Genomic DNA, 17791 nt, shown 5'->3' with positions numbered 1-17791 from the left:
GCCCTCTCCTGTACTCCCTGTTCACCCATGACTGCGTGGCTATGCACGCCTCCAACTCAATCATCAAGTTTGCAGACGACACTACAGTGGTAGGCTTAATTACCAACATTGACGAGACGGCCTACAGGGAGGAGGTGAGGGCCCTCGGAGTGTGGTGTCAGGAAAATAACCTCACACTCAGCGTCAACAAAACAAAGGAGATGATGGTGGACGTCAGGAAACAGCAGATCCACATCGACAGGACAGTAGTGGAGAAGGTGGAAAGTTTTAAGTTCCTCGGCGTACACATCATGGACAAACGGAAATGGTCCACCCACACAGACAGCGTGGTGAAGAAACCGCAGCAGTGCCTCTACAACCTCAGGAGGCTGAAGAAATTTGTCTTGTCACCAAAAACACTCAAACTTTCACAGATGCACAATCGAGAGCATCCTGTCGGGCTGTATCACCGCCTGGTACGGCAACTGCTCTGCCCACAACCGTAAGGCTCTCCTTAGGGTAGTGAGGTCTGCACAACACGTCACCGGGGGCAAACTACCTGCCCTCGTGGACACCTACACCACCTGATGTCACAGGAAGGCCAAAAAGATCATCAAGTACAGGTGCATCAAACCTGGGACTGAGAGACTGAAAAACAGCTTCCATCTCAAGGTCATCAGACTGTTAAACAGCCATCACTAAAAACTTGAGTGACTGCTGCCAACATACTGATTAAATTTAATAATAAAACATTGGATGTAATAAATGTATCACTAGTCACTTTAAACAATGCCACTTTATATAATGTTTACATTCCCTACATTACTCATCTCATATGTATATACTGTACTCTATACCATCTACATAATCTTGCCTATGCCGTTCAGCCATCGCTCATCCATATTTTTACATGTACATATTCTTATTCATTCCTTTACACTTGTGTGTATAAGGTAGTTGTTGTGAAATTGTTAGATTACTTGTTAGATATTACTGCATGGTTGGAACTAGAAGCACAAGCATTTCGCTACATTCGCATTAACGTCTGCTAACCATGTGTATGTGACCAATATAATTTGATTTGACTGCTGAAAAATAACAACTACCTCTCATTGATTCTCTTTTCTGGTGTACCTGGAGGACAGAAATTCAGTAAGAAAGGTCTATCTACAGATGCATGTGGATTAAGATTTACAAGAACTGTAGACCATAGTGGCTCACAAAGGACTGTACAGGTACCGGATTCTTCCTTTTGGAATCACCTCAGCTCTGGCCTAAGGACCAGATACTGAGCGGGCTCACCGGGGTCCAGTGTTACCTTGATCTATTCATCACCAGGCAAAGATGAGCATGAGCACCTAAGAAACCTGGACGCTACACTACAGAGACTGGAGGAGTATTGTCTGAGGGTCCAGAAGGGCAAATTCAAGTTTTTCCGGCCTTCTGTTGAGTACCTGGGCCACGTCAAACAGTTCAGCGCTCCACAAAGTGACATCAAAGGTGAAGGTCGTTGCAGAAACTCCATCCCCACAGAATGGGAGCTTTCGCATCACGGACCTTAAATAAAGCCTAGAGCAATTATGCATAGATGGAGCGTGAAGCACTCGCCATCGTGTTTGGTGTTAAGAAATGTAATCAGTTTCTGTTTAGCCGACGGTTCACACTGCTGACGGACCATAGACCCCTCATCTCCATCTTTGGTCCCCACATCGGTATTCCGTTGCTCGCAGCCAGCCGCATGCAGCGATGGGCATTACTGTTATCTGCTCACCGGTATGATATCAGCAGACGGCCTCTCAAGGCTTCCCTTACCTGTCACACACACTGAGCACTCCCAGGCTCATATCTTCTACTTCAAGGAAGTGACGCACACCCCAGTTACATCTGTCCAAGTGAAAAAGTTCACCCACACTGATCCAGTGATGTCTGAGATTGTGTACATTGTCACTCGTGGGAAAGGAGGACAGCCGTTGGACAGCCTAAAGCCTTACCTGGTGAGGAGATACAAGCTCACACTTCAGTCTGGATGCTTGCTATGGGGCTTTCGAGTCATCATACCGCTACTCTGTGAAGGCAGGTGCTTGAACTTCATTCAGGGCACTGTGGCATGGTGCGAATGAAGGAGATTGCACACAGCTACTCTTGGTGGCCAGGTTCGGACGCTGCTATCAAAGACAAGGCCAAGTGACGTTCTGCATGTCAAAAGATGAGCAACATGCCTCAGCTATGGGACTTCTCAGAGGAGCCTTGGCAGGGAGTCCACATAGACTATGCAGGCCCACTGGAGGATAATATGTTCTTAGTTGCAGTCGACGCACACAGCAAATGGCCTGACGTTGCAGTGATGAAGAGATGAAAGTTTTGTCCAGACAAAAGGAGCAAGCTTTAATAACATCACAAGAGAACAGGGCCCTCAATAGACGCCTAAACACCTTCCTGTTGACCTACAGAAACACCCCCCATGCTACAAAAAATGGGCACCTGTGTAATTTTTCCATATAGACACACCCTATGTGTTTTTTTTAATAAAATCAACAATATACATTGTGCTTGTCTGATACTTTAAGCTTACGGTTTTATGAAATAAGACAAATGCCTTGAGTGCGCCAGAGATCTAGATAACCTGACCCAACTATTCTCCTCCTGCTCCTGCTCGCTTTCGCAGATTCTGCCATTGCTCTCCTGAAGTTGCCGGTAATAGGCTACACGAATGTGGAATGCCCATTTATCTTACCATTTCTACCTATCTGGGTGCCAGTTTAGGTTTTTGTGAATCAGTTTGTTTTACTTTATAATAACTTCATATCTAAATCATTGTCATGTGGTTAATCTAAATTATATCTAAATGAAAATGATACAAACCTAAAAGTAACTCTGCCAACTATGTAAAAATAGCCAACACATAAAAACATTGCAGGCTGCAGGTAGAAAATATCCTGAATTTAAAAATAAATATCCTATAAATCACATAGGCCATGTGAAGTGTAGCCAATCTGCAAGGAACTTGAAACATTGTAACTATTAAATTAACTTGGGTCCTGCTTGAAGCTTGCCTATAAAATATTCTGGGCCCTCAGAGTTTCCAGTGCCAGTGAGCTTGGGACAGACACAGCTGTAGGCTATTTGCTCAAGGGATAAGAAGCATTGCTTGACTTGGCAGGAGCTCACCAGGGCTGAGTACCGGCACCTAAAATGTTCTGCTGCTTGAGTTCCAGTTCCTTTTTATAGAATATTAGCTCACATATTGTGGAGCTCCTGCACCTAAATATAAACAGTACCAGCAATCAAAATGAGTACCAGAATTTATTTCAGTCCAAGCACTGATAAGTAATCAGGTATGCTTATTTTATGACGTTTCTACTCGAACAGAGCATGACATTTTTCCCTTTCACACTGATTATCGAAACAGAGAGAGCTAGAAAGGTTTTTCAAATACATTGAGGAACTATTGTAATTCTCAATGGGTGTAAAAACAGACTTTGTTTGCTTGCTATTTGAGGTGAAGAAAACATTAATTTGAGAAGCTCCACAGGTCATTCATTAGTGGTAGTGTGTTAAGCCAATCAGAAATACTATCAGATCCCCAAATGGGCACATTTATATGCCTACATTTGCACGCAGGCCAGGAAGCCTATCGCCCTACTTAAATGCGTGTGTGTCTCAACATTGACTCAACATTGACAGGAGCTCTCCAAACAAAAAGACAATGACTAAATTGACACCTCGTAAATGGAATGAAATGAACCAAAACGTGTTTCTCACAAGTGTTGTGTACTCTGCAAATAATGTGTCCACTCCGACAATGATAACGGGAATAATAATATTGTATGCATTAACAGAAATGACAGAGATTAGAAATTACTGGTGAAATATGTAATGTGGAATTGATATATGCTAAAAATCTAGCGCGAACAATTAACAGAATTAAGCTTTGATACAATAAATGTGCACAAATTGGCGGGAGAGAGCGCATTCTGGAGTAAGAAGGGCATTGTGCATCTGAGTGCATGGTCAATCCGACGTCTGCATTGCCCATGCAGCATTTACGGTGATATGGCCTCAGCAGAAGTCAGGGCATTCGTACTTCTTGCACTTTGCGGAGCAGTGCAGAGCTGTTGTCAAGGAAGTGAGTTTGTGTTTTTTTTACAGGATATAGAAAACCGTCAACCAATCATGTCAATGTGGAGCTATACAAGAGCCCTACAAAATTTGGGAGGAGCATGGTGATGTGGTATGGAGCTCGATTTGGCCTCTGGAGGCTCCGCAATTGCATTACACCATCCATATGGAGCCTCGGACCACATTTTGGGATCAAGCATAAATTGACTTTTAGTCTAGGCCTCCAATGGACTAGTTCACTGAGATGAGCGCAAATATATATACTACCGTTCAAACGTTTGGGGTCACTTCGAAATGTCCTTGTTTTCCAGGAAAACATACATTAAATGAGTTGCAAAATTGTTATTTTATTTTTTATTTTTACCTTTATTTAACTAGGCAAGTCAGTTAAGAACAAATTCTTATTTTCAATGACGGCCAAGGAACAGTGGGTTAACTGCCTGTTCAGGGGCAGAACGACAGATTTGAATAGGAAATATCGTCAAGACGTATAAGGTTATGAAAGGTTTTTTAATTTAAATAATAATTGTATGTCAAAGAATCCTCCATTTGCAGCAATTACAGCCTTGCAGACCTTTGGCATTCTAGATAATTTAGAGAGATTTCACCCCATGCTTCCTGAAGCACCTACCACAAGTTGGATTGGCTTGATGGACACTTTTTACGTACCATATGGTCAAGCTGCTCCCACAACAGTTCAATTGGGTTGAGATCCAGTGACTGTGCTGGCCACTCCATTATAGACAGAATACCAGCTGACTGCTTCTTCCCTAAATAGTTCTTGCATAGTTTGGTGCTGTGGGTCATTGTCCTGTTGTAGGAGGAAATTGGCTCCAATTAAGAGCCGTCCACAGGGCATGGAGTGATAGCCTTCCTCCTTCAAGATCCCTTTTACCCTGTACAAATCTCCCACTTTACCACCACCAAAGCAAACCCATGCCATCACATTGCCTCCACCATGCTTGACAGATGGCGTCAAGCACACCTTAAGCATCTTTTCATTTTTTATGCGTCTCACAAATGTTATTCTTTGTGATCCGAACACCTCAAACTTATATTCGTCTGTCCATAACACTTTTTTCCAATCTTCCTCTGTCCAGTGTCTGTGTTCTTCTGCCCATCTTAATCTTTTATTTTTATTGGCCAGTCTGAGATATTGCTTTTTCTTTGCAACTCTGCCTAGAAGGCCAGCATCCTGGAGTCGCCTCTTCACTGTTGATGTTGAGACTGGTACTATTTAATGAAGCTGCCAGTTGAGGACATGTGAGGCGTCTGTTTCTCAAACTAGACACACTAATGTACTTGTCCTCTTGCTCAGTTGTGCACCGGGGCCTCCCACTCTATTCTGGATAGAGACAGTTTGTGCTGTTCTGTGAAGGGAGTAGTACACAGCGTTGTATGAGATCTTCAGTTTCTTGGCAATTTGTTTGTTTCTGGCCATTTTGAGCCTGTAATCAAATCCACAAATACTGATCCTCCAGATACTCAACTAGTTGAAAGAAGGCCAGTTTTATTGCTTCTTTAATCAGAAAAACAGTTTTCAGCTGTGCTAACATAATTGCAAAAGGGTTTTCTAATGATCAATTAGCCTTTTAAAATTCTGAACTTGGATTAGCTAACACAACGTGCCATTGGAACACAGGAGTGATGGTAATACTAATGGGCCAAGGACATTTCAAAAACAAGGACATTTCGATGTGACCCCAAACTTTTGAACGGTAGTGTATATGTGTTACTGCTTGACTAAAACATTCTCGGTCGACCAGTCGACTAATAACGAGAGAGAAAGATGACTTCCTTAAAAGATTGAACATTTAGTTCTGACTAACCTCCGACATTGGGGCAGAATACACCCAGGGTTAAGTCTGGGAACTGAGGCCATCTACCTTCTTTGCCTTGTTCAGAAATGGTTATTCTGAAAAGTTCCTTTATTTACATTAAGAGAACTGCTATGTTAAAAATAAAATAATATGCGAAACAGTGAATATTCACTTTTCCCTTATGAGGCATCAAAAGTAAAGGGAGAGGAATATGTTGTTCATTGATATTCTAGTATGTTCCTTTATTCCACCTGTAACGCCCACCTGATTAAATACATTTGAATGCTTGGGATGTTTTGTCTTGTGAAACGCATTAAACAATGCCCACGTTAGTTTTTACTCATGTCCTGTACTTATATTATACAGTATATTAGTTGTATAAGTAATACAGTGTGCTATACAGCAAATTCTGTCATTGATGCAGCAGCATTCACATCCAAATCTCTTTACATTAAATGACTGACTTGTGTAGATGAACTCATCACCCTTCCACCACTTAGGTGTACAGTAGCTAGTCCACCTCCAGCACAGTAGCCTTTGCACTCTGCCTGCCTGCCCGCCCACAAGAGAATTGTGTTCATATATTACATCACTTCTCAGTATTACAGAGTACAGTACATAACATACAGTACAGGGCCTGCCTCAGAGTGTCTCAGAGTAGGAGTGCTGATCTAGGTTCAGGTCTTCCCTCTTATTAATTATAATCTAAAGGTTAAGCTTATCCTAGATCGCTCTTACTCTGAGATACTTTATACAGTGACTTGCGGAAGTATTCACCCCCTTTGGCATTTTTTCAATTTTTTTGCCTTACAACCTGGAAATAAAATAGATTATTTAGGTGTTTCTATCATTTGATTTATGTGACATGCCTATATGTTTTATTGTGAAACAAACAAGACAAAAAAAACTGGAGTATGCATAACTATTCACCCCAGCTGCAGGTCTCTTGGTATATCTCTATGAGCTTGACACATATAGCCACTGCGATCTTTGCCCATTCTTCAAGGCAAAACTACTCTAGCTCCTTCAAGTTGGATGGGTTCCTCTGGTGTTCAGCAATCTTTAAGTCATACCACGGATTCTCAATTGGATTGAGGTCTGGGCTTTGACGGGTGACGAGTGTTGCTTTAGCAGTATGCTAAGGGTCATTGTCCTGCTGGAAGATGAACCTCTGTCCCAGTCTCAAATCTCTGGAAGACTGAAACAGGTTTCCCTCAAGAATTTCCCTGTATTTAGGGCCATCCATCATTCCTTCAATTCTGACCAGTTTCACCATCCCGGGGGGATTAGAGGTGTTGGGTTTGTGCCAGACTTAGCGTTTTCCTTGATGGCCAAAAAGCTCCATATTAGTCTCATCTGACCAGAGTACCTTCCATATGTTTGGGGAGTCTCACGCATGCCTTTTGGCAAACACCAAATGTGTTTACTTATTTCTTTCTTTAAGCAATGGCTTTTGTCTGGCCTCTCTTCTGTAAAGCCCAGCTCTGTGGAGTGTACGGCTTCAAGTGGTTCTATGGACAGATACTCCAATCTCCGCTGTGGAGCTTTGCAGCTTTTTCAGGGTTATCTTTGGTCTTTTTGTTGCCTCTCTGATTAATGCCCTTCTTGTCTGGTCTGTGAGTTTTGGCAGGTTTGTTGTGGTGCCATATTCTTTCAAATAAAAATATATTTAAATTACAGTTTGTAATGCAACAAAATAGGAAAAACGCCAAGGGGGATGAATACTTTTGCAAGGCACTGTAAATGGGTCTTTCTATAAATAAAGCGACCAATGTGACATCGGGGTCAAATTTTCAAAATGGATAGATATACATTTAAATATTATTTTGTTGCTGAGAAGCTCTGGCATTATACATTTTTTCCCAGCTTTTTTGCCTTCTCACAGTCACCTTGAAACGTTCCTCTTTTAGTATACTACAAGCAAGGGACATCTCATGTCTGTTTTGTTGTAGTTTTGTCCTTTGTTTAATATGTCCTCAATTTTTCTCCCCGCTCTGCACATACAGGAGTATAAATATACATTTTTATTTTAATACTGATTTATCAGGAGGTGCTGCATCACCCCTACTTCCTGAGACTATACTTATGCCATTATGTAACTTTGAACTTTGAAATACGGCACACAAAATCCAATCAAATGCTTTAAAGTGTATTTTAAAACTGTCTAACAATGTATTCTGGCAGGCTATGTACAATTATAATAATATCATATACTGTATATTAATCATAAATAAAGGACAACAAGTCGGCCTATGGAATACTTTAGGAAATGTTTCCCAAACAAAATCAGATTTTCCCTCTAAAAATCACTTTTTACAGATTAACAACAAATGCTTAAACCATATCAGTAGTCCCACTGAGTAAAACAAGTTTATATAATTGGTGTAGTTCCCCTTTAATTCAATTGTGTGCCTTGCAAAAAATGCTGCAATTCCCCTTTAATTCAACTGCACACCTTGCAATTGACTGTTTCGCTAGGGTGTTTGTTGGCTACTAGACGTGTGATGGGAGAGTTTGCAAAATTAACGCCCACCCAATTGATACCATTCTGCCAGTTATTTTTTAATTGCAGTCTACGTTTAATTCGGAACGCTTTTTTGGGAAAGCCTTTAGAAGTGTATGTTTTGTATGCACATTGCACTCATGTTGTGCATGACGATGACTCTACCACACAGACTCACTGTCCCATCACAAGTCAGCTAGCGTTCCATCGCCCATCACTTTTTCTCATGAACTTGACACTATCTGCTCAATGTAACAAATCTGCCCTAAGTCAAACAGACAACTAGACTACAGCTGTCATTGTAATCTTACCTCAAGAATCCTCAGGAATAGACCGGCTATTTATCTTGACCCCTCGTAACAACACACACACAAACGTTGTCAATCCTTGAGATCAACATTAATTCCAACACTTTGGCTGTTGTTCAATCGCCTGCCATATCACACAAGCCCTTTATCACTTGATTGTCATTCAGAACAATATTTCCTGAATCAGCTGATGTAGTGTGAGAATGTTCTCTCGTAACTTAACAGCTAGACCTCAAATGCGCATCAAACAACTATTATGGATAATTATTGAAGAACCCTGTTAATGACAGAATGGATTTGAGTTTTGTTAATCATCTTTAAGTTGCTCTTTCGGTTAGAAGCATTAGATTTTACAATCTCCAACCTTATTTTGGATATGTGTGCCCATGAAAACTGTTTTTACACCGTAATAATAGAAAGATACGAAATGTTACGAGGTTACAGTGCACTTCCCAGATCTCCATACAAAAAGTGTCCAACAGCAAAATCCAGTTATTTTACAGGTTCAAGTTCAATGTATAATTACATTTTTAAATGCTTGGAATATGATATAACGACAAACAGTGTCATAATCACATTAACCGTTACTCTCTCACGGGAAACCTTCACTCTTTCGCAGACATTTAGAAACCAAACATGACCATTTAAAAAATAAGCCACGGGAGTTGTTTGAGTGAGAATAAAGACGACTGTCGAGTCGTAAGACATGTATAAAAGCAACAGACACCATTAATAAGAAGGGGCTATAAGCATCTTATATGGTGAGCTATCGACTGGCTAGGACAGGCAATCCCCATACTATTGTGGAGTACTTAATTCTTCCTGCTACCGCGGATATGGCTGGGACAATGCTGGGGGAAAAGGCCCAAAAAACTATACAGACAATTACTTCATCAAACAACACTGTTTCAGGACGCATCAATGACATGGCAGGAGATGTTTTGAAACAATTACTGCTTTGCGTACAAGCCAGTGAATTTTACAGTTGGATGAGTCAACAGACGTGGCTGGCCTGGCACAGCTCTTGGTATATGGCTGGCCTGGCACAGCTCCTGGTATATGTCAGTTAGGTTTATGGGGGGTCAGTTAAGGAAGACATCCTCTTCTGCAAACCACTGGAAACCAGGACAACATGAGAGGATATTTTACTGGACAGCTTTGTGACATCAAATGGACTTTGGTGGTCAAGATGTGTTGGTATCTGTGGTGCAAAAGCCATGATAGGGAGACCTAGTGGAGTGGTAACACACGTACAAGCAGTTGCTCCCGATGACCACTTGGATATGCTGCAGTATTCACCGAGAGGCTCTTGCTCCCAAGGGAATGCCTGACAGCATGAAAGACGTTTTGGACACAACAGTGAAAATTGATCACTTTGTTAAAGCAAAGCCCCTGAACTCTTATGTATTTTCTGCACAATGCACTGATATGGGCAGTTTCTTGCCTTGGCAAATTGCGCTGTTAAGTCACTGATGCCCTTTGCAACCATGTACCTATGTGAGAGTGGATTTTCGGCCCTCACTAGCATGAAAACTAAATACAAGCACAGACTGTGTGTGACGCTTTTACAACATACAGAAGTGCGCTGGTTGTCAAGGGGCAAAGTATTGACACGTTTTTTAAAATTGAGAGACAAGCTTAAAGTTTTCTTTACAGACCATCATTTTCACTTGTCTGACCGCTTGCATGATGACGAGTTTCTCACACGACTAGCCAATCTGGGTGGTGTTTTTTCTCACCGGTGGATTGTATTTATCATCATTAGTCATTTAGGTCAACATTGGATCATTCAGAGATCCTCACTGAACTTCTGGAGAGAGTTTGCTGCACTGAAAGTAAAGGGGCTGAATAATTTTGCACGCCCAATTTTTCAGTTTTTGATTTGTTAAAAAAGTTTTAAATATCCAATAAATGTTGTTCCACTTCATGATTGTGTCCCACTTGTTGTTGATTCTTCACAAAAAAATACAGTTTTATATCTTTATATTTGAAGCCTGAAATGTGGCAAAAGGTTGCAAAGTTCAAGGGGGCCGAATACTTTCGCAAGGCACTGTAGCTGCAGCTGTCCCAGAACTGAGTGACACGTTTTGCTCTTCATTGTAATCAAAGGGCTATTATCAATAGTATGCATGCCAGTCTCTCTTGGGTAAGAGTTGAGGAAAGACTGACGCATCACTTCTTGTTTTTATAAGAAACATTGTATTGGAGATTCCAAATTGTTGGTAGAGTGTTCTTACACACAGCACTGACACACACACACACTTACCACTAGACAAGCCACCTGGGGTCTTTTCACAGTCCCCAGGTCCAGAACAAATTCAAGAAGACGTACAGTATTATACAGAGCCATGAGTGTATGGAACTCCCTTCCATCTCGTATAGCTCAATTGAACAGCAAATCTGGTTAAAAAAAAAAAATAAAGCAACACCTCACAACGCCTCTCCCCAATGTGACCTACTTGTGTGTACTAGGCTGACCTCATTTCGTCGACTGGTCAAATGTTTGGTCAATAGGCTGATGGTCGACAAAGATTTCTTTAGTCGAGCAAGTAGCAAAAATAAGTTTAAAAAAACCATGTAAAAAACACCTGTCTGAGTCGCACCTGTCTGAGTGGACTGATCCATTGTAGAGGCTGTGGGGATGGCACAGTCATAAGTCTAAGACACATGCTACTGAAATTGCATATGGTTATACGGTTATGTAATAACAAAAAAAAATGTTTTTTTATAACATGCACTTTCTCCCGCGTTGGATATAGTGGTCTCTGTCCATGGTTCTGAAAGACATCAGTGCGGGTTGAATTGGTGACTTTTCCAAGACCATGTTGCTGTGTGCAATAATAGCTAAGTTAACCAGCATATTGGTGTTGAGAACAATGCGACAGAGGCAGCAGCAGAGTTAGGATACGAGAAAACAGCCCTTGCTTTAATTGCCTATTGAAAAGTGATTATAAACTTTATTAGGTTTATAATCAATAGCATAACTGTTATGTGCCTGGCTTTATAAATCATCCATATATATACAAATTTTAAAAAGACAGATTCTGTTGCCTGTTTGAGTGTATGTTTAATATCTTACTGACTCCGTGAGCACCAAGCCTCACGCAACCACATGTCGGACTAACAAATTCTGCTGTTTTTATTCTTTGCTATGCTGTAATAAAGGCTTTACACTTTTAGATTAGCCTCTCTTATTATTTATAATTTAGTTATTGCTGTTTACACTTCCAAATTGTCAGAAATTATATTTATTATAATAATAACCCAATTTTATTCATTGATATCCTTCTTATTGTTATTATTATGATCATTATTTATTAGGCTAAGTATATTAGCCTGGTATCACCACCATCGAAATGCAGGCCTAAGAGCACATCCTGTTTGGTCTTAATACCGTATTTCAATACTTACAGTAACTTTTCAGTCAGAAATGGCTGTAATTATGTTGCAGCTTCAGCAACACGGACAGCGGACACACTGTTAATGTTATGTGGCGCTGCAGCAGGGAGTAGAGAGCGACAACGGGTGCTAGTCACTCGCTGTCTTTTTTTTAACACAGCAGCAAGTCTGAGCCAGGCCCGGCACAATCAAATCAATTGCTGTCGGACCCGCTCTCGTAATTTATGTCTTAATTATTTCATCAAACATTTAGCTTAAAGCATCAGACAAGCTCAGGGCATATAGTTGATTTGGCTAATGCATTCTAGGGTATTTTGCCTCCATCACCATTCCGAAGTGTGTTACGTGTGTCTGCGTTCATATCAAAGTATTCATCCGAATCTGTCACTCCATCCGAATCTGTCACTCCATCCCTCTCTCTGTCATCCTATTCTTCCATCTATCTTCTCTCGTCTACTTCTCTCTCTCTGTCACTCACTTCTGCTGCTACTCACTATCCCCCTCTCTCATTTTATATTTTCTCTCTCTTTTCCCTCCCCACCCCTCTACCTCTCTTTCTCTCCTCCTCCCAGCCCTCGACCGTCCCAGGTGATGCGATGCCTCCAGACCTGAGCTTCAGCAGAGAGAACCTGAGCTTCGACTTCAAAGACACAGACATGAAGCGCCTTTCCATGGAGATCGAGAAGGAGAAGTGCGTGACTGACCACTTCGCTCTCTCTGTCTTCTCATCCTTCTCTTTCTCTCTCTATTGCTCTCTCTTCTCTCCTCTTTCGAGAAGGATAAGTGAGTGACTGACCACCACGCTCCATCCTGCAGCATTAACAATCAGATGTACACCACTATTACAGACTTGTCCCTCTTTCCGTCTCTGTTCTATTCGTCCCCCTCTCTCTTTCTCTCTTGCTCTCTATCTCGAGGAGCTGGCTCTCTTTCTACCTGACTTCATTACTGCCTTTCTTTCTGCCTGACTTCATCCAATCAGATGTACTTACTCTACAGTAACCTTCCCTCTCTATCCTGTATTCACCTGTCACTTTCTTCTCTCTGTCCCTCATCTTTCTCCATAGCTCTCTTTCTCTCACTCTTTCTCCCCCTCCTTCTCGGACTGCCTGTCTTTGTCAACCGCATCTCCTGCTCTTGCTCTGTCGCTCTCTCCGACTCCCTGTCTAATTCTCTCCATCTTTTAATCCCTCTTCTCCCATCTCTCAAGACGGAAAAGTGAGTCACTCACTGGCCACTCTCTCTGTCCTGCCACCTGACTTCATCCAATTAGATACTGATTGATTGTACACATGTACAGTACACCACAGAATGAGACATGTCCCGTGTGCTCTATCACGCGTTGAGCACAGAAATGTCATGGACCGTGACTCATGGGGGTACAATGTTGACGCATTCCAGTCAGAAGCACTCATTTCATAATTAATGGATATTATAGTGTACGGAAATGTCACAATACATTGATATTTGTTTGTAAAGATGTGGCACAGGTTGTACTCGTTCATGATGTTTAAGTTCTGAAAATAATGATGTAGACATGTTGTTTTCACTCGTCTTGTTTGTATATCTATAACTTCATGTTAATCAATGAAATTCAAGCAGCTATTCAAGATTTTACAACCGTTTTTTTGTCATATTCATGAATCAAAATGACAGATTGTCACATGGGAAGACTAATAACTCAACAATTTTCATCTGTGGAGGTCTTGATCAGGATTCTTTCTATTCATTAGGGCAGAACTAATTCAAAACATTGTGGAACAGAGAACGGGGGGGAATCTTATTCTTAAGTTTGGATAATATTTTCTTGTTTCGGCCTGTATGACCCAGGTGGAGGATTGTCATTCTTATTTCTGTGGTCCTCTCAGGGTGGAGTATATGGAGAAGAGTAAGCACCTTCAAGAGCAGCTGAATGAGCTGAAGACAGAGATAGAGTCTCTGAAGCTGAAGGAGCGAGAAACGCCTCTGGATATACTCCACAACGAGAACACTGAGAAGGGCACCAGCAAGCACAGCAACTTCAAAAAGGTAAGCCCTATATCTCCTCAGACAGACACGCACGCGCACACACATACATAGGATTACGTTCTACACAATCGTCATAAACACCTAACACTAAGAGAGGCACCAGCTAGCACAGCAACTTCAAAAAGGTACAGTGATGTCTGTCGCGAACTTATCCAGTGTCAATGAAACATGCATTGGTGTATCTCACACAAACAATTGTCATACAGACTTCTCACATCACTCCTTACAGACTGCTCCCACACACCTCATATAGCCTACCACTCAAACACCACAGACTTGCATATCAAACATAACCGTTAGATAACCGTCTAACTACTTTCACATAGAGATTTATTCTGCTATCATCAAGAGGAATTAACAAATTAAGCTCACAACCTGAACCGTTATCTTGCAACCCTCAGATTCTTCGCTAAATCTGTAAAACCATTGAGGTGAAATGTGAGCTTTGGCACATCCATACAAAATGCCTCTCCCTCCCCCTGCCACCCCTTCTGTCTCTGTGTGTAAAATAAACTTGTTTGAGTAGCACTAATTGATTTTAGCACTGCGATCAGTCATTGGAATGGATGGAAACACCTTGGGTGTTCTGAGCTTTAGCTGGGCTTAGTCACTGCTTGTTTAATTGAACTGGGGCCAGTGAGCAATACTCTTTGTGTTGGGGACTGAGACTGCACTGCCATTGCAGTGTGGCTCTCTGGTATGTCTATCTGTGTGTTTACCCTGAGAAAAATAAGGGGAGGCTGCGAAGGGGTGAGGAGAAGAGAGGAAAGGGTGCAGACGGGTTGAGAGAAGGTGGGAGGAGAGGGGGAAGGAGGCAGAGAGGGTAATGGAGTAAAGGGAGGGAGGCCCGGAGTCGACAGGGACCACTGGTTTAGGGGCCCTATAAAATCAATAATTTTTTTTGCCTGATTAAGTTTTTTCTCAAATTCTGTTTTCTCCGTTTTGTTTTTCCAAGTTTCAATTTCCCCCTGTTTTTTAAAAATGATTTTCGCTCTCAAAATCACACTTATTTAATAGAAAAGCAACTCATTTGGATGTTCTAAGTTCACAACAATGCTTAAACATTTAACATTTACATTTAAGTCATTTAGCAGACGCTCTTATCCAGAGCGACTTACAAATTGGTGCATTCACCTTATGACATCCAGTGGAACAGCCACTTTACAATAGTGCATCTAAATCTTTTAAGGGGGGTGAGAAGGATTACTTTATCCTATCCTAGGTATTCCTTAAAGAGGTGGGGTTTCAGGTGTCTCCGGAAGGTGGTGATTGACTCCGCTGTCCTGGCGTCGTGAGGGAGTGTGTTCCACCATTGGGGAGCCAGAGCAGTGAACAGTTTTGACTGGGCTGAGCGGGAACTGTACTTCCTCAGTGGTAGGGAGGCGAGCAGGCCAGAGGTGGATGAACGCAGTGCCCTTGTTTGGGTGTAGGGCCTGATCAGAGCCTGGAGGTACTGAGGTGCCGTTCCCCTCACAGCTCCGTAGGCAAGCACCATGGTCTTGTAGCGGATGCGAGCTTCAACTGGAAGCCAGTGGAGAGAGCGGAGGAGCGGGGTGACGAAACCACATCAAGAGACCACTTTTTAGGTCTGGGAATAATTTTGGACAATGATAGTTTTGGGTGTAGTTACCATTTAACTCCAGTGCAGCACCTAGCAAGAGGCTGTTGTTTAGCAGTGTTTTGGTGATGGTAGAAAACAAAAACAAATACCCACTGGATTAATGCATATAATCCGGATATTATTCTGCCAGGTAAGCATGGTCTACTTTGTAGTTTAATTGAGAGTTATTTGCGAAAGCCTTTCCATCTACCAGAAGAAATGTCATCAGCATCATCGCTAACGGCTACACAAAGTACTGCACATTCACAGACACAGGGAATTTTTGTTGTCTCTTCAGAAAGTTGCAGGAAATAACTATCACTAACCATGTTTCCTTCCACAGTTTTTATGCAAGTAACAGCATACTGTATGAAAAAAATCTCGACAGCTGTGATGGAAACAATTTTATAAATGCCGCCCTTATAATTTTTGTCGTTCGACACGGTGGGATCTTTTTGTGTCGGTAAAATTAATCATGCGAGAAATGGTGGTGGAAACACCTTTATGCGCAAATATTCATATAATAACACATATTGAAGTAAACTTGGAGTCACGCAATGATATTGTGTGTGTTCCTCCCACTACGACTCTGTAAACCATGCAGTTTATTTGGCTACAAATGAAATAAGTTATGATGAACTTCACACTGTGGGTTTGGGAAGAGAAGCAAGGAGGTAAAGATTAGGTTGATTTTCTTAGGCTGCTATGGACTTTGTCGTGATTGAATAGATAAAAAGTCATTATTGAATAACCTTTAGAGAATATTAACTGGCTCGACAAGGCTTACTTACTCTTCAACACTCTTAAAACTAATATTATCTTTTTGCGAAATGGCTCATTGTAAGTATCTGTATTAATATCAGCATGATGACTAAACAGAGGAAATGGAAAATATAATATGGTGACACACACACACACACACATTATGTTCTTCTATCCTCGTGGGGACCTAAAATTAATGCCCATTCAAAATGATGTTGTTTTCTCTAACCTTACCATAACCTTAACCCAAACCCTAACCTAAGCTTAACATCGCATTTGTCCTCATGGGGACGTCTCCACGAGGGATAATTTTCCTTGTTTTGCTATATTGAGGGGACATTTGGGGATTTTAGGTCCGCGCAAGCATAGAAGATGATAAACAGAGACTGTGCACATCCATTTCTCTCCCTCATATTGTATATTTTGATGAGCTTGAACACCCGTGTCTACAGATTTAGCTAACAGTTTAGCACCAATAATGTATTCCAACCCCCCCGACTCTAGTATTTAAGCTGGCAGTCCCCCTGATAAGCTGGAAACATCCAGTTTTCAGGGGGAAAAGAAGAGAGTCTGTGATGCGATTTCCACTTTTGGGCGCGTGCCTCGCTATTTACAGTCCCCAGAAGAGAACCTCCCCCGACAGTTTCTCTCTCTCGCCATGACCAGAATGCGGGGCATCCTTTCAAGTGTTTATTTTACGCCTGTTACATTAGGTTAATGGGGGACAGGAGAAAAAAAAAACATTTTCTGTTTTACCTGACTGAATTAGGTTTCAGTTTATAGAGGTTTTAGGGGGGGTTGTTAAAATTCTTGTCCATCAAGAATTCCAACAGACTTAAGATAAGGTGATATAACTCATAATCACGCATTGATATCAATGGGATATTTGTTCAGAGAATTGAGTTAAAGTACATGCACAAATCTCAACTTTGGATTCATCCCGTAGTGCTTCAAACCTCCACCACTTGCTGCTCCCTCTGATATTTTTTATTTCAATTTTTATTAGGCTCCCCATTAGCCGACTCCAATGGCGACAGCTAGTCTTACTGGGGTCCGACACACAACGAAAAAGACATTACAGACAAAATACTTTACAATTTACAGTACATACACACAAAAAGTAGGTCACATGGGGGAGAGGCGTTGTGCCGTGTGGTACTCTCCCGAACTTCTGAGACGGTTTCAAAGTATATAGCAGAGGTAGACTAGAAAGACATGTCAGTCATCGTGACTCCCTTAGATCACAGTCAGAGCTGTGTATTTGACAGGACAA

The 17791-nt window shown here is 41.6% G+C and overlaps 1 protein-coding gene across 3 annotated transcripts in view; it reads left to right on the top strand.

Moving 5' to 3' along the window:
• The window catches only part of nf2a (NF2, moesin-ezrin-radixin like (MERLIN) tumor suppressor a), a 65540-nt gene that overhangs the window by 44349 nt on the left and 3400 nt on the right, over window positions 1–17791 (top strand). The window contains exons 14-15 of one of the 3 annotated variants that reach the window (XM_035786258.2): window positions 12701–12819; window positions 13997–14156. In XM_035786258.2, the coding sequence (XP_035642151.1) occupies window positions 12701–12819; window positions 13997–14156 (279 nt within the window). Of the gene's footprint in view, window positions 1–1124; window positions 2527–12700; window positions 12820–13996; window positions 14157–17791 lie in introns of those variants that run through there. The other 2 variants (XR_008064107.1, XM_035786260.2) reach the window with 2 other exon arrangements.

The sequence above is a fragment of the Oncorhynchus keta genome, chromosome 14 (genome assembly GCF_023373465.1).
Source record: "Oncorhynchus keta strain PuntledgeMale-10-30-2019 chromosome 14, Oket_V2, whole genome shotgun sequence".
Lineage (NCBI taxonomy): Eukaryota > Metazoa > Chordata > Actinopteri > Salmoniformes > Salmonidae > Oncorhynchus > Oncorhynchus keta.
Note: the sequence above shows the minus strand (reverse complement) of the source record. Positions and strands in the feature narration are given on the sequence as shown.